Here is a 24627-nt window from a genome sequence, read left to right on the forward strand (position 1 = left end):
CTTCTCATTGTCAGATGGGACAGATGTCTCTTTGGTGGTAGAATGTTGCCACTGCATCTAGTGTCAACGAAGGCAACTTTAACACAGCAAAACATCCCAAGGCACCAAATCAGTTGGTGTCCATCAAAAGGGGACACAGTGAGTCATCAGATCGTCAAAGAGAGATTAAGAAGCATCTTCCGGGAAGAGAGAGGGGGATTTTCACAGCCTGGACTCCTGTCAGCTAAAGGCGCAGGGGACTGGGATGGGAGAGGTGTACACGAGGCCAGAATTAGTGGAGTGCAGAAACCTTGGGAGGGGCAGAAGGTTGTGTGGCTTGAAGCAATTGTGTAGGGAGGAGGAGGGTGGAGGGAAGGGGCTGTGGGAAGATGTAAAATCAATGATATGGGTCTTCAAACTGAGCCATTGCTGAGCCTGGAGCTGGGGTCAGTCAGTGTACATAGTGGTGATGGTTGGGGGAAGGGGGGTTCAATGGTGATGAGGGTTTATTGTTGTGGACATAAGCACAGTGTTACAGGTGTATCTACTGTTTCTGCTCAGGAATCACAAATCACCTCATTCTTCTCCAACTCCCCTGTGTAAAGTCCCAGCCTCGTTGATCTACCGTCAGACGACATCCTCTGAGGAGCGCAGCGAGGAGAGCCGCTGGCCTGCAATAGATTAAGAGATGGGGAAATGCAGAGAGATGGGGAAGTGCAGAGAGACCTAGGGGTACTTGTACACCAGTCTCTGAAGGCGAGCATGCAGGTACAGCAGGCGGTTAAAAAGGCAAATGGTATGTTGGCCTTCATATCAAGAGTGTTTGAGTATAGGAATAAGGATACCTTACTGCAGCTGTACAGGGCCTTGGTGAGACCCCACCTGGAGTATTGTGTGCAGTTTTGGTCACCTTATCTAAGGAAGGATGTTCTTGCAATGGAGGGAGTGCAGAGGTGATTCACCAGGCTGATACCTGGAATGGCAGGAATGACTTATGAGGAAAGATTGCGCAAATTGGGATTGTACTCGCTGGAGTTTAGAAGATTGAGAGGGGATCTCATAGAGACCTATAAAATTCTGGCAGGACTCGACAGAATGGATGCAGATGGGATGTTTCCAAGGATGGGAAAATCCAGAACCCGGGGCCATGGTTTGAGGATAATAGGCAAACCATTTAGGACCGAGATGAGGAGGAATTTCTTGACCCAGATGGTGGTGAATCTGGAATTCATTGCCACAGAGGGCAGTAGAGGCAGGTTCATTAAATATATTTAAGAGGGAATTAGATCTATTTATTCAGTATAAGGCTATTAAAGGTTATGGAGAGAAGGCGGGGACGGGGTACTGAACTTTAAGATCAGCCATGATCTCGTTGAATGGCAGAGCAGGCTCAAAGGGTCGAATGACCTACTCCTGCTCCTATCTTCTATATTTCTATTAGAGATCTGGGTTCAATCCTGTCTGTGTGGAGTTTGCATGGTCTCCCTGTGGCTGCATGAGGTTCCTCTCACATCCGTGGGTTGGCTAGGTTAATTGACCATTGTAGATTGACCGTGGTGCACAGGTGAGCGGTAGGATATATGGGAGGGAGTGGGGTTGCTTCTCTGTGGGGAGAATTGGAAAAAAAAGTTAAGCAGATTCCCGATGAGGGGCTCAGGCCTGAAACTTCAGTTGCCTTTTACTTCCTAAGAATGCTATAAGTGCAGCGTGATAGCCCTGTTATGGGGTTCATTCAGGAGCCTGATAGCTGCAGGCAAGAAACTGTATTTAAATTTATTGGCGTGTGCTTTAACTCTCCTAAGCCTTCTCCACGATGGGTGGAGGGAGAAGTGAGTGTGACTGTGGTGTGATGTGTGTTTCAGTTTGTTGGCTGCTTTTCCCAGGCAGCGGGGTGTGGGGGCAAGATTTTGATGTGTTCCATGGTGGTTTTGCTGCCTTCTGTGGTTACTTCCGGTCTCGAATAGAGCAGCTCCTGTATCGCGCTGTGATGTATCCAGGTCTGCTTCTGATGGTGTGCCTGTAGAATTTATTGGTGGGTGGGGTGGGGGGGATGGTGAACTTGCATGGCCTTCTGAGAAATTAGGGGTGTTAGCGTGCGATCTTGATTGTTGCGTCAATGTGCTTGTCCTAGGTGAGGCCATTGGAGATGTTTATTTCTAAGAACCTGAAGCTATTGACTCTTTTGACTTCAGCGCTATTAACGTGGACAGTAGTGTGGATTCTGCCTCAGTAAAAAAAAATCCGCAGAATCTGATAATCAGTCACTTCAGAGCTAGCACCGTGCGTCGGCAGGGAGGCAACAGATATCCTTGGGACTCCTGCTGGAGGCCAGTGGGAGGTGATATGTTCTCCGACGCTTGTGCTGGGCGAACAGTGAGCCACAGATGGCACCTCTTATTCCATTTGAAGGGAGAATTGTGGCTACTGGCCCCCACCTTGACAATCTTTTTACAGGAGCACATTTAAGTGTGTCTTGTCTGGACAGGACAATAGCTGCAAAGCATTGATCTGGAAGTCTATTCAGAGGATACTCTAAACAGCCGAGAAGATCAGCCCTTTCTTCTATGGATGATATTTACAGGGAGTGTTGCTTAACTAAGGTTCAAGGAATTATAAAAGACCCTTTCCATACAGAGCACAGTATCTTTAACCCACTACCATCAAAAATATCCAAATCAGGAATGCCAGGCTAGGGAATAGTTTCTTCCTACAGACTGTGAGGCTGATGAACAGTTTCCTGTAACTGTAAAAATCATCCCAAAGTATTTATACAGTAAAATCCTTGGTATCTGGAATTCGAGCAACTGCTAAAATTATTGAGGAAAACAAAGTATTAAAATAAATAGGAATAAAATAATAGGTAAAAAAAATGGCATTATTTTAAAATTGAAGTTACACATAAACCTTTGGTGAAGATGGGAGAAAATATTTAACCAACGGAGTGCCTTGGTTGGGCTGTGTGAAACAGCAATGGCGTCGCCCAGGATGAAGCCACTCACCGTTGGGGTGACTCTTATAGCGTCTCCTTATCCCTGCTTAGTAAGAATCGCCCCAGTCAGAGGCTTTATTAGTAAACTTGGGGGAAGGGGGGCTAATTATCTGTAACGTTATTCATCTTTCGGGCAGCTCAGTGGAGGGGGAGGAACCTGCAGATGGAGCGATGGTTAAATGTTTTCAAAGAATATGACTGAAAATAAAATAAAAGGTTTTAAAGTTTATATATTCACGCATGTGGTTTGTTCAGGGTAAGTACAGTTTTTGTCTGTTAAACTGTTTATTCTTAATGCAGCTCTATTAGTCAGGCATTGTTAGAGTAAGTCTCAAGCAACCAGAAAATACTGCATCTACCAATGCCCGTAGGTATGGACACCAGAGGCTATACGGTATAAATATTTATTTTGATAATTTATGATAATTTATGCACAGTGTACTATGTGTATTTGTGTGCGCACCAGGGTCTGGGGGAGACGCTGTTTCATCAGGTTGTACAGTCAGATGAGAATAAACTTGAAGTGGTCTTCACTCGTGGGTGATGGTCCGAGATCACACCGTAACCTTGCCTTTCTCCTGTCTCTGCAGTATGTGTTCGATTACCATGACGGGGACGTGTTTGGCTGTGTCGCGGACATAGGCTGGATAACTGGTCACAGTTATGTCGTGTATGGGCCTCTGTGCAATGGAGGGACCACTGTTTTGTTTGAGAGCACCCCTGTCTACCCCAACCCAGGTAAGGACAACAACATTTTACTTGTTGCTACATTCCTTGCTCTCTCCCGGGCCCATGCCCTTCCTCCCCAACCCCCAATCTGATGATATAGTTGTAATTATGTGGAGGAACCGAGTTTAAATCTCAAGAAGCATTCGAGAATTTAAGCCTATGTATATCAAAGCAGATTTCACACTGACAACTAAACGTATCATCATTTTAAAAAATCACCATTCCTCACCAGAATCCCCCATTTGCCTATTTGTAATTCCCTGCCTATGTTTTATTTTATTTTAATTTCCTTTTATATTTATTTATTTTCTTTGTGATGTTTTAATCGTACAGGTGCTCCCCTACTTATGATGGTCTGACTTACGATTTTTTGAAGTTATGGTGGTTCAAATCCATACTTTCAATTTCAAATTCTGATTTGTTCCCGCGATTGGTACTCACAGTTTGCTTCTCTCTCGTGATGCTGGGCGATGGCAGCATCACGCTAGAGTATCATACAGCATACTCTCCTGTGGTGCTTTGTACGTTAATAGCTTTTCTGTCAGTACAATAAAAGTATTCAAAATGGTAGGTGCGGTACTCTTTATCGACTTGCAATTGTTTTCGGCTTGCGATGGGTTTGCCTGAACACAATCCCATTGCACGTTGAAGAGCACCTGTACTTAAATTGTGTCGGTGAATTTTGTGTAACTGGGACTAAGAGGTAAACATGAGAGACGGCAGATGGTTCAAAATTGGAGAATGCGCAAACTTTAATTTATTAAAGTATGTTCCGGCCCATGAAATCCTTGCCGCCCAATTATCTGACCAACCCCATATGTCATTTGAACCTGGGTCGTTGGTGCTGTTGTAGTGTTGCGTTAACCTCTATGAAACTTAGCAGATCAGACAGTGGACATTTTAGTCCAAAACATTAATTGTCTATTGCCTTGACAGGCTAAGTGGCTCCTGCATTTTGTGCGTTTAACAGTAAAGACTTTCATTGATCCTGTGCAATGCACTTGTGTCTATACAACACCAAACTCTCGTCTGTACACTGAAGTGCCTGATTATTCTAAAATTCTCTTGGATGTTCAAATAGACAAGTGACATGTCAAAGTAAAAAGGCTTTTGCTTTCTGAATGATTTCTGCAAGGTTGAAGTGTTTCCTGGCAGTGAAGTTCCTTTGAAGTGGTCAGCATTGTAATATGGGAAAACTGGCTCCCGGCTTGTGCATAGGATCCATGCCCTCAAGTTTTAGATTCCCCCTCCTGTGAGTAAAAGAGTATGACTATTCACCTTGTCCATGCCCCTCATAAATTTATAAAATGAGTAGTAGTTTAACTCATTGCCTTTACAGCGCCAGCGATCGGGACCGGGGTTCAAATCCTTCACTGTCTGTAAGGGGTTTGTACGTTCTCCCTATGTCTCTGTGGGTTTTCCCCAGGGGCTCTGGTTTTCCTCCTACCTTACAAAACATACTGGTGCTGTAGGTTAATTGGGTGTCAATGGGATTTGTGGGCCGAAATGGCCTGTAACTGTTGTGAAGAACTAAATTTAAAAATATGTTCACTCTGCATCCTCCCGCACTCCAGAATTTTAAAAAGTTCTAGTCTATCCAGTCTCACTGGATGTGGTCAGTGAGTTTCCGATTCCTTGCCACCAGGTTCCAAACCCCATGACTAACCTGTGGTGGGACATCAGGAGTGTTTAACCACCACAGGCGCAATTGCGATCCCTATAATTCAGCCCACAGCAGCAAACTACCTTCATACGGAACCTTTGTGTATTGAAATATCATAAAAGAGGTGCCCATCCATAGTGAATTGAATTGCTTATTTTCATGTACCAAGATGTTGTGTTTTGAATGCTGTCCAGGCAAGTCAACCCAATACTGTACAGCAGGTAGTCCAATAATCAAACAGAAGTGCAGAGTAGAGGGTTATGACGGCAACGTACACGGAATAGAGAAAGGTTCCATTAAAGTTGTGTAAGGGCATCATCTATGACCAATAAGAGATCCTTTTAAGAGGCTGACAGCCATCAGGGAAGACACTGTCCTTGAATCTGGATGTGGAAACTTGAGGCGACTGCAGAGTTCCTCTTCCTCCAGTCAGTGAGAACAAGGTTGATCTGTGTTGGTATATTGGATTCATTTAAATGGTACTCGATTGGTATTGACAAAGGCCTATTTCTGTACTGTTTGATTCTACGACTCTTCACTTCATGAATTTTCTTTGATTGTGCTGGTGAACAAAAAAACCCAGATTTTAATTTAACAATGGATCCAACGCTAGCTACGATTTGTCGAAGAGGATGCTAAATCTTTGCCACCTTGAAAGGCCTGGTTCTGATTTTCAGTGGATGGTCCTTGTCGTAGACTCTCTGACCTTTGAATATAGCGTCTTATCTACCCTATCAATTCCAAATAGTATCGCCTTGTCCAACTTTCAGGAAAACAACTTTGAATAATTGTGTAAATCCCCTTGTGGGGCAACAAGGTTACTGTAGGTATTACAGAACCAGAGACCCGGGTTCGAATCCGGCTCTGTCTGTAAGGAGTTTGTACGCTCTCCCCATGCCTGCGTGGGTTTCCTGGCACCCTTCAAATTGTACGGGGTTGTAGGTTAATTGGGCAGCACAAACTCGTGGGCCGGAAGGGCCAGTTACTGTGCTGTATGTCTAAATTTTTAAAATTTAAAATATAAATTAAAAATGAATATTAATTTAATGCTTGGAATTCAGATATCATCTTGATGTATTTATGGCGCGTCTGTCGTTTATTGAAATACATGGGATGAGTGTGGGATTGAATTGTTTTGTTGTGTACTGAGATATAGTAATAAGTTGTTTTACCTGCTCAAGTCAACTCGTGCAACAGGTACAGCACTAATAAACAAATATATCACCAGCTAAAATAAATGACAAGGTCGGGAGTAGTTTTACAGTGGTCAAATAGTTCAGGGCAGAGAGAAAGATGCACAAAGAAGGTGCAGGGTACAGAGAAAATCACAGTTAAAAATAGTGCAGGGGAGCCAATTGCCAATGGTGGGGGGTGGGGGGGGTGGGGGGGGTGCACTTAAGAGACTGATAACAGCAGGAAAGAAACTGCCCTTGAATTTGGAGGTTTGCATTTTCATGCATCTTCCAGACAACAGAAGAGGTGGGGGAGGGGAAGAAGAGGATGGGAAGGGTCCTTTAACATGGTGGTGTAGCGATGGCTACAGTGCTCCTGCAATAACACACACAACCAGACGGGTTGAGCTCAGTGAGCAGACTAGTTTATTGCAGGCTGCTAGGCTGCACTTATACTCCCAGCCCGGACCTGGCTGAGAACCACATTGGAGGGTGCTGACATCACCCGGGCGTCACGTGGTCCCCAAGCGCGGGTTTCTGAGCCCTGAGCTGGAAGGAAGGGAATCCCCCGATGACGCCATTTTGGCCGGCTGCCCCGCCGTGTGGCTTACAAGTAGGGCCGGTTCAACTGCGTTGTGGTGAGTCGCCACATAGCCCCCCCACCCCAGAACCGGTGCCAATGTCCTTTTTTGCTGGGTGGCCTCACTTCTTGGGCTGGGCAACGACCACGGGCTTGGTGGGATCGAGGTGCGCTGGCTTCAGCCTGTCCATGGTAAACAGCTCATGCCTGCCACCCAAGTCCAGCATGAACATTGATCCGGAATGTTGTATAACCCTGTACCACCCTTCATACAGTCGCTGCAGAGGTGCCATGGTCGGGCCCCGCTGAACGAAAATGAACTCCGTGGAAATCAGCTCGCCAGGAACATGAGATGGGCGGGTTCCATGCCTGGGTGGCGGTGGGGGTTCGAAGGAGTCCAAACGTGCCCTGAGGTGAGGAAGTAGTTCGTCTGGCGACCGCTGGGGATTGTGAGGTGCATTGACGAACTCACCAGTGCCAGTGGCGCACCGTAGACCAACTCAGCTGACGACTTCTGCAGATCTTCCTTGGGTGCCCAGGAGCACCTAAGGCAGTTCATCCATCCAGTCAGGACCGGTGAGGTGGGCCATGAGCGCTGACTTAAGGAGGTGGTGCAGATGTTCGACCAGTCCATTGGCCTGCGGGTGGTAGGCTGTGGTGCGGTGTAGCTGGATCCCCAACCTGTTGGTGAGTTGTGCCCAGAGCGCAGATGTGAACTGGGCGCCCTGATCGCTGGTGAGGTGAGCCGGGATGCAGAACCGGGCAACCCAACCATGCAATAGTGCTCGGGAGCAGGAGATGGTGGAGGCATCTGGCATCGGGATTGCCTCGGGCCAGCGAGTGGTGCAGTCCACCACCGTAAACGGGTAACGATTGCCCCAGGAAACTGGTAAGGGACCAACGATGTCCATGTGAATGTGGCTGAACCATTCCCGGACGTGCTCGAGCTCCTGTACGGGCGCCCTGGTGTGTCTGTGCACCTTGGACGTCTGGCTATGGGTGCATGTTCTGGCCCAGCCCGCGATCTGCTTCCGCAGCCCATGCCATACGAACCATTCTGCCACCATCCAGACCGTGGACCTGATGGACGGATGTGAAAGGTCGTGGATGTGACGGAAGACCTGCCTGCGCCACCTCTGGGGAACCACTGGCCGCGAGGTGCCCAAGGAGATATCGCACAGGATGGTGCCTTCGCCCCTTGGAATCGGACGGTCTCGGGAAACGCAGGCCGGTGATGGCGGTCTTGAAGGTCCTCGTCTCCTCATCAGCTTCCTGGTTCTGGGCGAGCTGGTCGAAGTCGAGGCTGGGCGTCAGCACGCAGATGGCCGGTCGTGAGAGTGCATCGGCAACCACATTGTCCTTCCCCACCTTGTGCTGAATGTCGGTGGTAAACTCTGACATGAAGGAGAGGTGGCGCTGCTGACGGGTTGACCAGGGATCCTTTGCCATCGCAAGTGCCTGGGTGAGGGCTTTGTGGTCTGTGAAAATGGTAAAAGTCCTCCCCTCCAAAAAATAGTGGAAATGCTGCACTGCCAGGTACATGGCCGGTAACTCACAGTCAAAGGCACTATACTTGTGTTCTGGCGGGCAGAGCAGGCAGCTGAAGAATGCCAACGGCTTCCAATGTCCATTCACCTGCTGCTCGAGGATGGCACCGACGGCTGTGACAGAGGCATCGACAGAGAGTGCCATATGCAGGTCGGTGTGTGAGTGGGCGAGCATGGCGGCCTTCGTGAGGGTGTCTTTGGTGGCCTCGAATGCGGTGCAGGCTTCTGAGTTCCAAGCGAGCGTCTTGTGCTTGGCTGCGATGAGGGTGAACAGCGCCTGCATGATGCGCGCAGCTCCCGAGATGAAGCGGTTGTAAAAGTTGACCATACCTGCGAACTCCTGCAGCCCCTTGAGGCTGTTCAGGCGTGGGACTCCCTGATAGCGGCAACCTTCACAGTGGCAGGCGTGGCTCCTTCGGCCATGATGTTATGGCCCAGGAACTGCACGGACTCTTTCCTGAACTGACACTTGGCTGGGTTGATGGTAAGGCTGAAGTTGACCAGCCAGGAGAAAAGGGCACATAGGTGGGCCTTGTGTTGCGCCCAGTCCTTGCTGGCGATGAGGATGTTGTCCAAATAAATAAAGACAAAATCCAAGTCCCTGCCCACAGAGTCCATGAGGCGCTGGAAGGTCTGAGTGGCGTTCTTGAGCCTGAACGGCATGCACAGGAATTCGAACAAACCAAAGGGGTTGATGATGGCTGTCTTGGTTATGTCCTCAGGGTACACCAGGATCTGGTGATATCCGCGCACCAGGTCAACCTTGGAGAAGACCCTCGAGCCATCCAGGTTGGCCGTAAAGTCCTGAATGTGAGGGATGGGGTAACGGTCAGGAACTGTTGTCTCGTTGAGCCGTCGATAGTCTCCGCATGGACGCCAGCTGCCGGAGGCTTTCGGGACCAGGTGGAGCGGCGAGGCCCATGGCTGTCGGACTGCTGAATGATCCCCAGCTCCAACAGGTGCAAAAACTCCTACTTTGCTACCTGGAGCTTGTCAGGCGGGAGCCGGCGTGCTTTGGCGTGAACCGGCGGGCCGTGGGTGGGGATGTGGTGGAGGCAAGGCAGCGGAGAACTATGGCTTGAGGAGAGTTGGGAACTCGTCCATGATCTGCTGGAACTCGTCTCTGGGCGTGCTGATTGTGGCCATCTATGGTTGCTCCGAGCGGGTGTCAGCGAGGTGAACGGCCTGGAAGGTACGGACATCCACCAGGCGCCTATCTCTAATGTCCACCAGAAGCCCGTGTGGGAGGAGGAAATCTGCACCCAGGATGGCAATCGGGAGGGACGAGGTGGTGAACTTCCATGCGAAATTCCATTGGCCGATCTGGAAGTGGACTGTCTTTTCTCCATACGTCCCGATTGCCATTGCGTTGGCCGCACGGAGGGGAGGTCCACGAGGTCATTTCCTGGATTCGATGGCTGTGGCTGGGATGATGCTGATCTGGGCTCCAGTGTCAATGAGGAACCGCCGGCCGCTGACTGAGTCCCACAGATAGAGAAGGCTGTGACCTTGGCCAGCCATCGCAGCCATTAACAGCAGTCAGCCTGGTCGTTTCCCTGGAACGAGCAGGGCTGACGACACTGCCGGGCCTTAGCTCCCCAGCGCTGGTGGTAGAAGCAGAGGCCTGAAGCGGATGCTGTGGCCTTGGTTATGCTCTTGGGGGCCCCTGCAGGGGCCAGGTGCTCTACCGCAGCGCTAGGGGCGGGCTTGGCGTGGTCGTGCCTGTGCCTCGTGACTTGCTGGACCACTGAACCTTCCGAGAATCGTGCGAGCCATAGCTCTTGGGCCTTCTGGGTGACCTTCCTCGGGTCGGTGAAGCTCTCCTGAACCAGCAGCGGGCTGATGTCCTCGGGCATATGTTCGAGGAAGATGCGCTCGAAAAGTGGGCAGTTGGTGTGCTCACCCATGAGCGCGAGCATCTAGTCCATCAGGGACCTGTCCCCCAGGGCGTCGAGGAGCAGCACCCAAGCGGCATGCTGGTGACTGGATAGTCCGAGGGACCCAGTAAGCACTCGCTTGATGGTCTCGTGCTCGTCTTCGGCGGGTGGGTGCTGAACAAGGTGCAGCTCGCCTCTCACGGTGGCCTGGTCCAGGGCAGTGACCAGATGGTAGAATTTGGTCATGTCAGATGAAATCTGGCGGAGGAGAAACTGGGCCTCCGTGTGGCCGAACCAGGTCTCTGGCTCCTGAACCCAGAATTCAGGCAGTTTTACGGCTATAGTGCTAATCCCAGGCTCGCTCATGATGGGTTCAAAGACATTTGAACGAGTCGGGGTCACCAATTGTAGTGGCGGCTACTCCTGCTCCTGCAATAACACACACAATCAAACAGGTTGAGCTCAGAGAGCAGACTAGTTTATTGCAGGCTGCTGGACTGCACTTGTACTCCCAGCCTGGACCTGGCTGAGAACCGCACTGGAGGGCGCTGACGTCACCTGGGCGTCACATGATCCCCAAGCAAGGGTTTCTGAGCCCCGAGCTAGAAGGAAAGGAAACTCCTGACAGCACCACTTTGGCCGGCTGCCCCGCTGCGTGGCTTACAAGCAGGGCTTACAAGCGGGGCTGATTTGTCTGCCTTGTTAGCCGCCACAGTGGCGGCTTTCCTGTGAGAGTGGGAGATATGGACAGAGTCACTGGAAGGGAGGTTGACCTCCCTGATGGTTTAATGTTGAATACTACAGCACATTACTGGCCCTTCAGCCCTTGATATTGTGCCAACCTATATACATGTGTTTTTATATATATGTGTGTGTGTGTGTGTGTGTGTGTGTGTGTGTGTGTGTGTGTGTGTGTATGTATATATATGTGTGTGTATATGTGTAAATATATGTATGTATGTATCTTCTTCTTTCTTTCTTTGGCTTGGATTTGCGGACGAAGATTTATGGAGGGGTAAATTCCACGTCAGCTGCAGGCTCATTTGTGGCTGACAAGTCCGATGCGGGACAGGCAGACCCGGTTGCAGCGCTTGAAAGGGAAAATTGGTTAGTTGGGGTTGGGTGTTGGGTTTTTCCTCCTTTGTTTTTTGACAGTGAGGTGGGCTCAGCGGTCTTCTTCAAAGGAGGTTGCTGCCCGCTGAACTGTGAGGTGCCAAGATGCACGGTTTGAGGCGATATCAGCCCACTGGTGGTGGTCAATGTGGCAGGCACCAAGAGCTTTCTTTAGGCAGTCCTTGTGCCTTTTCTTTGGTGCACCTCTGTCTCGGTGGCCAGTGGAGAGCTCGCCATAGAACATGATCTTGGGAAGGCGATGGTCCTCCATTCTGGAGACGTGACCTACCCAGCGCAGTTTGATCTTCAGCAGCGTGGATTCGATGCTGTCGGCCTCTGCCATCTCGAGTACTTCGATGTTGGAGATGAAGTCGCTCCAATGAATGTTGAGGATGGAGCGGAGACAATGCTGGTGGAAGCGTTCTAGGAGCCGTAGGTGATGCCGGTAAAGGACCCATGATTCGGAGCTGAACAGGAGTGTGGGTATGACAACGGCTCTGTATGCGCTAATCTTTGTGAGGTTTTTCAGTTGGTTGTTTTTCCAGACTCTTTTGTGTAGTCTTCCAAAGGTGCTATTTGCCTTGGCGAGTCTGTTGTCTATCTCGTTGTCGATCCTTGCATCCGATGAAATGGTGCAGCCGAGATAGGTAAACTGGTTGACCGTTTTGAGTTTTGTGTGCCCGATGAAGATGTGGGGAGGCTGGTAGTCATGGTGGGGAGCTGGCTGATGGAGGACCTCAGTTTTCTTCAGGCTGACTTCCAGGCCAAACATTTTGGCAGTTTCCGCAAAACAGGATGTCAACCGCTGAAGAGCTGGCTCTGAATGGGCAACTAAAGCGGCATCGTCTGCAAAGAGTAGTTCACGAACAAGTTGCTCTTGTGTCTTGGTGTGAGCTTGCAAACCCCTCAGATTGAAGAGACTGCCATCCGTGCGGTACCGGATGTAAACAGCGTCTTCATTGTTGAGGTCTTTCATGGCTTGTTTCAGCATCATGCTGAAGAAGATTGAAAAGAGGGTTGGTGCGAGAACGCAGCCTTGCTTCATGCCATTGTTAATGGAGAAGGGTTCGGAGAGCTCATTGCTGTATCTGACCCGACCTTGTTGGTTTTCGTGCAGTTGGATAACCATGTTGAGGAACTTGGGGGGGGCATCCAAGGCGCTCTAGTATTTGCCAAAGCCCTTTCCTGCTCACGGTGTCGAAGGCTTTGGTGAGGTCAACAAAGGTGATGTAGAGTCCTTTGTTTTGTTCTCTGCACTTTTCTTGGAGCTGTCTGAGGGCAAAGACCATGTCAGTAGTTCCTCTGTTTGCGCGAAAGCTGCACTGTGATTCTGGGAGAACATTTTCGGCGACACTAGGTATTATTCTATTTAGGAGAATCCTAGCGAAGATTTTGCTTGCAATGGAGAGCAGCGTGATTCCCCTGTAGTTTGATCAGTCTGATTTCTCGCCTTTGTTTTTGTACAGGGTGATGATGATGGCATCACGAAGGTCCTGAGGCAGCTTTCCTTGGTCCCAGCAGAGCTTGAAAAACTCATGCAGTTTGGCATGCAGAGTTTTGTCGCCAGCCTTCCAGACCTCTGGGGGGGATTCCATCCATACCTGCTGCTTTGCCACTTTTCAGTTGTTCAATTGCCTTATGTCTCTTCCCGGGTGAGGACCTCATTCAGCTCTAGCCTTAAGGGCTGTTGAGGGAGCTGGAGCAGGGCGGAATCTTGGACTGAGCGGTTGGCACTGAAAAGAGATTGGAAGTGTTCTGACCATCGGTTGAGGATGGAGACCTTGTCGCTGAGGAGGACTTCGCCATCTGAGCTGCGCAGCGGGCTTTGGACTTGGGGTGAGGGGCCGTACACAGCCTTTAGAGCCTCGTAGAAACCCCTGAAGTCGCCAATGTCCGCGCTGAGCTGGGTTCGTTTGGCGAGGCTAGTCCACCACTCATTTTGGATCTCCCGGAGTTTGCGCTGAAGACCCAATATATATGTGTATATATATATATATATATATATATATATGTGTGTGTGTGTATATGTATGTGTATGTATATATGTATGTATATGTCTCTTAAATGCCCCTAATGTTCCAGTCTCCACCACCACGCCTGGCAAGGCATTCCAAGCCCATACTACTCTTTTATGTGTGTGTGTATGTGTGTGTGTGTGTATATATATTTATATATGTGTGTGTGTGTGTGTGTGTGTGTGTGTGTGTATATATTTATATATGTGTGTGTGTGTGTGTGTGTGTGTGTATATATATATATATATATATATTTATATATATATATATATATATATATATATATACATATGAATAAAAACTTACCCCTGATGTCTCACCTAAAACTTTTCTCTTTTCACTTTGTACCAATGTCCTCTGATGTTTGCTACTGCCACCCCTGGAAGAAGGTGCTGGCTGTCCACCTACATCGATACCTCTCACAAACTTGTAGACCTCTATTATGTCACCTCACCTCCTTCTTCACTCACAGGAGAAAAGTCCCAGCTCTGCTAACCTTGCCTCATGAGACTTATTTTCTAATCCAGGCAACATCCTGGCAAATCTCCTCTGCACTCTCTCCATAGCTTCCTCGTCCTTCCTATAATGAGGCGACCAGAACTGAACACAGTATTTCCAAGTGTGGTATCACCAGAGATTTTTAGAGTTTGAGCTGCATTGATCACTCTGCAGTTTCTAATGGTCTTGGGCAGAGCAGTTTCTGATGCATTTGGTCAGGGTACTTACTGTGGAAAAGTTGGTAAGTTGAATTAGCTGTGAATTTCCAACCCCCACCCGCACTCCCAGAGCACTCAATTAACAAGCAGGAGAGTTTCCTGAGTGAGGGATGGTGGGTTCCACTTGCTCAGTGAATGGTTTGCACCTCTTCCCTGTGTCTAGGTCGTTACTGGGAGATGGTCGAAAGGCTGAAAATCAACCAGTTCTATGGGGCGCCCACAGCAATCCGTCTGCTGCTCAAGTATGGAGACGCATGGGTGAAGTCACACGACCGGTCCTCGCTGAAAGTACTCGGCACAGGTTGGTATACAAACCTGTTAGAGCAAAAGGCTTGCATTTGTATAGCGGCCTTCCTAACCTCGACTTTGCAGCCAGCAACGTGTTCAGGATTCCTTTTTATTGTCAAGTAATAGCACAGAACACACAAGATCACATGAAATTGCCTTCTGCCACCCTTCAGAAACATAGGGTGTCCGTGGATTCACCTCCAGCGTTCCTGCAGCATCTGCAGCCACACAGACTCCTGTTCAATCCATCAGCGACCCAAGCTCTAGATCTAAACCTCCCACATGATCGGGAAGACTTCTGCACCCGAGGGCCTGGGGAGCCCTTCTTGGCCTCCGCGTCCTCCCAAATCCTGGCTCTGATTCCTGGTTCCCATGAGCCAGTCACAGAAGACTGTAGTCCATGCAGGACTCCTGATTGCAAGTTGCATGGGTCCTTCAGCCGCTGAATCCCTCGCTGGTCTGCCATCATCCTGTAGGGTTGTCTCCTCTGCTTTTCCTTCTCACTGGCATTGGGGTGGGGCGGGGGGGGGGTGCGCAGTGGTGGTGTTCTCTCCATTTCTGGTGCCTGCACCCGTCCACTCCCAAACAGAGCCAGCTGCGGATTTCACTGTTGTTGAGATTTGGTTGACCGGGACTCCGGTGTGCATCCCCTGTTCTCCTTCCAAATGGCATAGGATGGGATCTTGCTTCTCTATTGCAGCACCAAGAGAGCCCATTTGACCCATTGTGTCCATGTTAGCAGAGTCCTGTTCCTCCTGAGAAACACCAAAATTCTGCAGATGCTGGAATCTTGACAATGAGCTGCTGGAGGAACTCAGCGAGCAGGCAGCATCCATGGATAAACATGAGGCTTTAGGGTCCCAACCCAAATTGTTGCCTGACCATGGGTGCTGCATGACCTGCTGGTTCCTCAAATCCTATTCCTCCTTCTTCATTTCCCTGTAAAATTTGTTCTCTCCCATCAACCTCCTACGGATTCTGATGCTTCTCAACAGAAGGGGTAAGTTGCAAGAGTCTGTTAACTTCCTTCATCCCCTTGGGGTGTGGGAAGAAGCCAGAGCACTTGGAGGAAACCCATGCAACTGTCTGCACTTGCACATCTCTTCTGAAACGTGGCACCTTTGTCTTTGCCCTCGGGCCAATGACTCTCCAGCATGGGAAGCAATGGGCCTAATCGCCTCATTTGTGACCATGGCTGTGGTGTTCTAGTGTCAGAGTCTTATCCAGCAGAATGAGCTTCATCCTCTTATCCTGTCTGATTTTTCCCAGTTGGCGAACCAATCAATTCTGAGGCATGGGACTGGTACTACCGAGTGGTCGGGGAAAGCAAATGCCCCGTGATGGACACCTGGTGGCAGACAGGTAAGCGGCTGCTGTTTCCGAAGGTTGGCTTAAAGTCTGTGTTGGATAGTCATCTTGTACAGCATGAGAGAGGAGCTAGTCCCATTGGCCCTCATTTAGCCCATATCCCTCCACAACCAGTATGGAAACTGAAGCAGGTAAAGATGCAATACATCTTTATTGTACATGACCAGCAGGAATTCTGACTGGAGATGCTCCCTCCCTCTCAACCCTCCCTCTCAACCCTCCCTCTCAACCCTCCCTCTCAACCCTCCCTCTCAACCCTCCCTCTCAACCCTCCCCCTCAACCCTCCCCCTCAACCCTCCCCCTCAACCCTCCCCCTCAACCCTCCCCCTCAACCCTCCCTCCCTCAGCGCATAAATACTAATCACCCACATCTATAAAGAATTATAAAAATGTATAAATATTTGGAATAATTTACTCATTCCCTTTCTAAATGTCCCAAGGTTGATCAATCTCACAGCCTGTGGGAGGAAGCTATTTCCCAGCCTGCCAGTCCTGATTTTGATGCTCCTGTACCTGATGGTAGTGGAAGGTCAAAGATTCTGTGATGGATGGTCAGGATTGTCAATACTTCTTTGAGCCCTATTTAAACAATCTTCCTAGTGAATGTCATCAATGGAGGAAAGGCTGAACCCCAGTTACCTTCCCAGCCATTTTAATGATCCTTTGTATTGATTTCCAGACTGATGCTTGCAGCACAATGGCTCAGTTAGACAGGACACACTCAAATGTGCTCCTGTAAAGTATTGTCATGATAGGGGCCAGTAGCCTTGCTCTCCTCAACCTCTTTGAGTAGTGTAGGCGCAGCTGCGGCTTCCTATTGAGGATGGGTTGTGGGTCCAGGATAGGGAACTTTGTGGTCTCTACTCTTCCCCATTACAGAGCCACTGATGTTTAACGATAAACACCGGGAGTTGTTTGAGAATTGAGAAAATCTAATTTTCACTGAAGACACGAGAGACTGCTGGAAACTGAAGCAAGAAATAATCTGTTGGAGGAACCTGGCAGGTCCAGCAGCATCAGTGGGAAAGAAAAGAGTGGTGGATGTTTGACATTGAACATTTGACGTCCTGGCTTGAAGCAGCGACGTTTCCTTTCCCTCACTGATGCTGCGGGACAAGCTAAGTTGTGTTCTTCGGCACTCTCAGTTGACGCTGGTTGCAGAACATTTCACCTTCAAATGATGTCTTGAGATTTGACGTGGCTAACATCTTGCCCTCACAAGATTATAGGAGCAGAAGTCGGCCCACTGAGTCTGCTCTGCCATTCTAATCATGAGATGATTTATCCTCCCACTCAGCCCCGGCCTTCTCCCCATAATCCTTGATTCCCAGACTAATCAAATACCTGTCGCTCTCAACATCCTCGCTTTCGCAGCCGTCTGTGTGGCAACCAGTTCCTCAGATTCACGGCTCTCTGGTTTAAATTGACGCCCTTTTATCCCTTTGCTAGTGTTTCCCTTCAGGGAAACAGGGATGCCTGTTCGAGGCCTCTACAAAGGGCTATTATCACTGAGCTATGCCTCAAGGGAATCATCCCCTGACCGGCTTGCACCCATTTACATCCTGTTCTATTCTCCTCACATTCCCATTGATTCCCCTCCCCCCAGATGCTACCACACCTATACATTTACAGCAGCCAATTAACCCAGCAACCCCGAGCTTCTTTGGGACGTGGGAGAAAGGGCGGCATGGTTGGCGTTAGCACAATGCCTCTACAGCATTGGTGATCGGGACCGGACTGGGATTCGAATCCTGTGCTGTCTGTAAGGAGTTTGTACGTTCTCCCCGTGTCTGTGTGGGTTTCCTCCAGGGGCTCCGGTGTCCTCCCGCCATTCAAAACGTACCGGGGTTGTAGGTTAATGGGGTGTAAATTGGGCGGCACGGGCTTGTGGGGGGAAATGGCCTGTTACCATGTTGTATGTCTAAAAAAATTAAAAATCAGTGAACCCGGAAGAAATTCACCTCATTTGGAGAACATGCAAACTCTGCAGAGACGGGGCCGAAGGTCAGGATTGAACCTGAATAGCCAGAAACTTGAGGCAAAGGTGCTGGTAACTAAACTCCTTCGTTCCTCACAAGGCAAAAATACGTTGACTGAAAGGGTTAACTGTACAGGAAGAAGAGAAGCTGGTGAGACTTTGTGCCCTGTGGGTGAGGATAAGTCCGTTTAATCAACAATAAATGAATGCGTTTACTTTATGAGGTCAGCCAATCCCTTTGAAGCCCGTTGGTGAGGGTGATCCCATTGCTGCCCTTGCTGTGCACTGTAAACACCGCCCCCAGTAACGTGCTCTTGCACTTCTGCACCCCTGTTCAAGTCACTCACAGAACGAATCCTTCTCGCTGTATCAGGTGCAACGTGAAAATGAACTAGAACTTGACTTCCTTACTGACGGGTCAGTTTGTCTTCCAGAGACCGGTGGAATCTGTATCGCCCCTCACCCCGCCACAAGAGAAGCAGAGATTGTCCCAGCCATGGCAATGAGGCCCTTCTTTGGAATAAATCCTGTCCTCATGGATGACCAGGTAATACATTGTCTGAATCCGTCTCGTGCTGCTGGAGATCAGTGAAACTCGGGCCCCATGTCAATTGGGCATTGAGCTGAAGGAGCGAAAGGGAATAGTACGTTTCTGGTCAGCATCTAAGAGGGGGCTACTCAGATTTTTAATGCTCAGTGAGTGGGCTTGGGAAGAGCACAGGGTTCAAGTTTATTATCTCACTGACCAGACGAAACAACATTATTCCAGACCACGGTACCCAGACAAACACAGTACATAATAATCACACATATACATAAAGGTATAATTTGAAATCAATACATATAAAAACTTTGGAATGATTTGCTTAGTGACGGTTCAGCAATCTCACAGCCTGCAGGAAGAAGATATTTCCCGGCCTGGAGTCCTGATTCCTTTACCTCCTTCCTGATGGTAGTGGGGCAAAGATACTGTGCGATGGATGGAAAGGATCCTCGATTATTCTTTTGAGCCCTATTAAGCCACAGTCTCAGTAAATGTCGTCAATAAAAGTAATGGGCAACCCCAGTGATCTTCTCGGCCATTTCGATGATCCTGAATATTGAGGAAGAGCAGCCCCATCCTTGAGAATGCAGTAGATTCCATGAATCAGTGACCGCTGTCAGCTTTACGGTGAGGGACGGTGCTCAGTGGAATGGGATGTTTCCAGCTTAGAATATATAGAATGTTCAGCATTTAAAAAAAAAAGGCCACTCAGCTCATCTTCTGCTTGATATGTAGCTCTGGTTGAGTATATATTGCCTTAATCTTTAAGCAGTTACTCCTCTTTTCTCTTATGACCATGCCCTTGATATATATTTTTTATCCCGTAACCTTTCCTTGGGGAACTTTTCAGATTTGCCCGTTTGAACACATCCCAGAGATGCTAAATCCATTTCAATTCACCTATAGAAGAAACCGTTCTACGGACGATGTCATAGTCTTGTCACTTCACTCCGTCCTGACCCACCTGGAGAATGATGCCTCATATGCCACAGTTTCAGCTCGGTGTTTAACACGATCATTCCCCAGAGGCTGGTGGAGAAGCTTTCCTCATTGGGATTAAACACCCTTCTCTGTCATTGGATCCTGGACTTACTAACGGAAAGACGGCAGTCCATCCGGGTCAGTAGCAGACATAGAATACCATCACACTGAGCTCCCATGCACCTCAGGGCTGGGTGCTCAGCCCGCTCCTGTTCACGATACTGACCCATGACTGCTTCGCCAGATCCAGCTCTAACAGTGTCATCAAGTTCGCAGACGATGCAACAGACGTCGGCCTCATCAGTAACAACGATGAGTCACCCTACAGAGAAGAGGTGGAAAATCTCATGAGATGGTGCGAGAGTAACAGCCTGAGTCTCGACATGGAAAAGGAGAAGGAGATGATTGTGAACCAGGAACGACCACCCTCCACATCAACAACTCTGTAGTGGGGAAAGTGGAGAGCGTCAAGTTCCTTGGAGTTCACTTAACTAGTGACCTATTGTAGACACTCAACATCTCACTTGTCAGGAAGGTGCAACACTGACTGTACTTCCTGAGAAGACTGAAGCGGGCAAGGCTACTGGCCACCATTATGTCAACCTTCTATAGGAACTCTGTCGAGAGCTGCATCACAGTGTGGTGCAGTTGCTGCAGGGTAATGGATCAGAGGTCAATCCACAGGAGCATAAGAGTGGCAGAGAGGATCTCTTCCCCCCCCCCCCCCCCCCCCCCCCGTCGATGTGATCGATCAGGATTGTTGTCCGAAGAGGGCGTGCAAAATGTTTGAGGACCCTTTCTACCCTGTATATAGGATCTTTCATCTGCTTCTGTGGGGGAAGAGATACAGGAGTATCAGAGCTAACACCACCAGGCTGAGAAGAGCTTCTTCCCATGGGCAGTGAGAATGCTGAACGACCAAAGAAACTGCTCACACAAACCATCTGAGACTCTCATATTCATGAAACAATATTCATTTATTTGTGTATGTGAATATTTGTCCTGTAGATGTATTGATTGACTGTATGTATATTGTGTCTGATTGTGTGTCTGCGTGGTTTGCTGTTTCATCAGGTTGTACTTGTGCAATCAGATGACGATAAACTTGACATAAAATGTTCAGCATTGAAAAATGCCACTCAGCCCATCCTCTGCTTGACATGTAGCTCCGGTTGCATATATAATTGCCTTAAGCATTTTTTTTCTCTACTCCCTTTGCTCTCATGACCTTGTCCAGAATATATTTTTTTTATTCCGTAACCTTTCCTTGGAGAATTTTTCAGATTTGCTGGTTTGAATGAGTTCTGTGTGAGCTCCACCTCTGCCTATTTAACTCGCTCGCTGTAGAATGGTAATGACTTTTTCTGTTCCAGGGTAGGAAGTTAATGGGGAACAACATTTCTGGTGCTCTCTGCATCGCCCAGCCTTGGCCTGGGATGGCCCGAACTATCTACAATGACCACGACAGATTTGTCAACACTTATTACAAACCTTACCCCAGTGAGTGGACACATTGTAGGACACTAGTAGGACATGATCGGGTTGATGCAGAGTTAGGGACTTAATTGTACAAGGCATTGGTGAGGCCAAGTTTGGAGTACTGTGTGCAGTTTTGGTCACCGAATTATAGGAAGGATATAAACAAAATAGAGAGAGTGCAGAGAAGGGTCACGAGAATGTTGACAGGATGTCAGGGTTTGAGTTACAGAGAAAGGTTGAGCAGCCTGGGGCTTTTTTCTCTGGAGCATAGAAGATTGAGGGGGGATTTGATGTTGGTGTTCAAGATTTTAAAAGGGACAGAGAGTGTCAACGTGGATAGGCTTTTTCAATTAAGAGTGGGGATATTCAAACCAGAGGCCATGCTTTGAGATTGAAGGGGGAAAATTATAAGGGGAACATGAGGGGAAATTTCTTCACACAAAGGGTGGTTGGGATGTGGAATGAGCTTCCGGCGAAGGTGGTTGAAGCAGGAACGTTATTTACATTTAAGGAAAGACTGGATAATTACATGGAGGGGAGAGGATTGGAGGGGTATGGGCCAGGTGTTGGTCAGTGGGACTAGGAGGGTGGGAATTTGTTCCGGCATGGACTAGTAGAACCAAACTGGCCTGTTCTGAGCTGTATATGGTTATATGGTTATAGACTGGGGAACCCTGGGGTCTAGAATATTAAGGGGATTATTAGTGGAAGAAATTTGACTGAAGTGTTAAGAATAAATGATTTCTGCTGGTAATGAAAAGACTGGCCAAAGGATAGGGGAGGGGGTGAATATGTAACAATGACTAATACACAAAGGTCTGCATGGTTGAAGTAAAAACACAATGCTGGAGAAATTCAGCAGGTCCTTTATATAGCAAAAATCAAAATACATTAAAAAAAACATTCTGAGCCCTCAAAACAGGTGGGGGGGGGGGAAGGGGGAGGAACCCAATCCCACAGGCAGAAGGTAATAGGTGGATGAGGGAGGGAGGGCAGGCCAACAAGCAGGGGTGAATGGAGAGGGAAGGGGTGGAAAGTTGGAGGAAAGAAATGGATGGGGGAAGAGGAGAACATTCTCTGTCTCCTCCCTATCTCCTCTTCCTCTCCCCCCACCCACCATTTTGTTTGGGTGACTGCCTACATTTTGCTCGCACCTTGATGAAGGGCTGAAGCCCGAAATGTTGGTTATCCGCCTTTGCTCTATAAAGTGTCCGACCTGCTAAGTTTCTCCCGCATTGTGTTTTTACCCTTACCCAATGAGTTACCTGGAATGCACTGAATGGGTGAGACCAACTCAGAAGTTGATCGCTGAATGGATTCGGGTAATAATGAAAACGGAAGAACCTCCAGAGCAGGGGTCGTGAGCACTAGATCTTTGCGAGAGTAATTGTCTTGTGAGGAGATCTGCTTCTTTTTATTACATCCAAAGTTGGTTCCAAAGGTTAATTTATAAAAGTGTTTACTTGAAACTGGAGCGATACTATTTTCACTGGTTATGAAACCTTGCACTAGCAGACCAAGGGTGAAAATTAGAATCAGACCTTGCAGTAATGGAGTTAGCAAGTACTTCTATAGGTAGAAATTTGGGACTCTACAGTTATTGTCTGTGATAATTGATAACACAAGATGGCAGATGGAGTTTAATCCAGACAAATGTGACGTGTTGCACTTTGAGAAGTTGGATGCAAGGGGAATGTTTATAGTTTATGGTAATGCTCTTAAAAGCATTAACATGCAGAAGGATTTTGGGTTGGGGGGAGCAGAGTTGAGGTCCGTGCTCATTGAAAGTGGCCCCACAAGGTGGTAATGAAGGCAAGTGGAATGTTTGGGTCCACTGGGCTGGAGATTGAGTATAAAAGCAGTCATGTTGCGGCTATACATAACTTTGTTTTGGCCGCACTTGTAGTGCCGTGTGCAGATGGCATTATTCCCAACCTTTAATTGGGGCATCGTGTTCAGCACAGACATGTCGGCCAAAGGCTACGCTGTTCTGTAATGGATGGAGTTTTCATAATCAAATAACGGTTATGAGGCAATGGCCTGCTGTGGAGTTAGGTCATGGATCAGCCTTGATGTTGCCACACGGTGGAATAGAGCAGAGGGTTTAATTAGCTGACAATTGAACTGATCCCTTCTATGGCCAGGATTATTGGACAGGGCCATCAAAGAGCAAGCACGGGCTTGACAAGCTGAATGTTCTTCTGCGCTGCCTCATTCTGAGCTAAATTACAAGGAACAGAAGGAGGCCATTTAGCCCATCGAGTTTGCTCCGCAAATCCACCCTGGGCGCAACCCAGGCCTTTTCCCCATATCCCTTGATACCCTGACTAATTAGATAACCTATCACTTTCCCCCTTAAACTCCCCCATTAATCCATCCTCTACAGCTGTATGTGGCCATGAATTCCACCAATCCATGACCCTTTGGTTACGGACATTTCTCCTCAACTCTATTTTAAATGGGTACCTTCTAAGACTGTGCCCTCTTGTCCTGGATTCACCCACCAAGGGAAACATCTTATTCACATCTACTCTGTCCAATCCTTTAAGCATTCGAAATGTTTCTATGAAATTCCCTCTCATTGTTTTTTACTCCAATGAATAGAGTCCAAGAGCCGATAAAACGTTCCTCATACATTAGCCCTTGGATTCCAGGATCCATCCAGGTAAATTTTCTCTGGACTCTCTCCAATGTTATTACATCCTTTCTAAGATAAGGGGCCCAAAACTGCACCCAGTTACTCCAAATGAGGTCTCACCATAGCCTCATCAACATCTCCTTAATCTTCTACACTATTCCCCTTGAAACAAATGCCAACACTTTCTCTACTGCTGATCTAACCTGGTGGTTAACCTTTAGGGTATCCCGCACAAGGACCCTCAAGTCCCTTTGCACTTCTGAATTTTAAATTTTCTCCCCATCTAAATAATAATCTGCCTGTTTATTTCCTCATCCAAAATGTACAACTGTACATTTCTCAATATTGTATCTGCCATTTATTCGCCCACTCACCTAAGCTGCCCAAGTCTCTCTTCAACCTTTTGGTTTCTTCAACATTTTCTACTCCACCGCCTATGTTGGTGTCATCTACAAACTTGGCCGCAAAAACCATTTGATCCATAATCTAAATCATCAATGTTCATTGTAAAGAGAAGCAGCCCCAACATTGACCCCTGTGGAACACTACTAGTAACAGGATCCCTTTATTCCCACTCATTGCTTTCTGCCTATCAGCCTGTGTTCCACCCAATCTAATATCTTTCCTGTAATTCCATGTGCTCTCACCTTATTAAGCAGCCTCTTAAGTGGCACCTCATCCACAGCCTCGCCCTTGTCCATCCTACTTAAGATTACCTCAAAAAATTCCATTAGGTTGGTCAGGCAGGATCTTCCCTTCATTAACTCATGTTTGCTTGGACCTATCATGCCCTGGACCTCGAGGTATTTCATAACCTCAACCTTGAGGATCGACTTCATTAACTTTCCAATTACCAACGTCGGTCTAATAGGCCTATAATTTCCTTTTTTTCTCTCTCCCTCCTTTCTTAAACAGCGGAACTACATTTGCGACCTTCCAATCTTCTGGAATCATGCCAGAGTCTATTGAT

At 48.1% G+C, this 24627-nt stretch overlaps 1 protein-coding gene across 1 annotated transcript in view; it reads left to right on the forward strand.

The window, feature by feature from the left end:
- LOC138753269 (acetyl-coenzyme A synthetase 2-like, mitochondrial) overlaps window positions 1-24627 on the forward strand; it is a 54970-nt gene that overhangs the window by 18035 nt on the left and 12308 nt on the right. The window contains exons 6-10 of the mRNA XM_069916082.1: window positions 3559-3706; window positions 14544-14681; window positions 15938-16030; window positions 18450-18562; window positions 20914-21040. Of these exons, the coding sequence (XP_069772183.1) occupies window positions 3559-3706; window positions 14544-14681; window positions 15938-16030; window positions 18450-18562; window positions 20914-21040 (619 nt within the window). The remainder of the gene's footprint in view (window positions 1-3558; window positions 3707-14543; window positions 14682-15937; window positions 16031-18449; window positions 18563-20913; window positions 21041-24627) is intronic.

This window comes from Narcine bancroftii, chromosome 2 (assembly GCF_036971445.1).
Source record: "Narcine bancroftii isolate sNarBan1 chromosome 2, sNarBan1.hap1, whole genome shotgun sequence".
Taxonomy (NCBI): Eukaryota; Metazoa; Chordata; class Chondrichthyes; order Torpediniformes; family Narcinidae; genus Narcine; species Narcine bancroftii.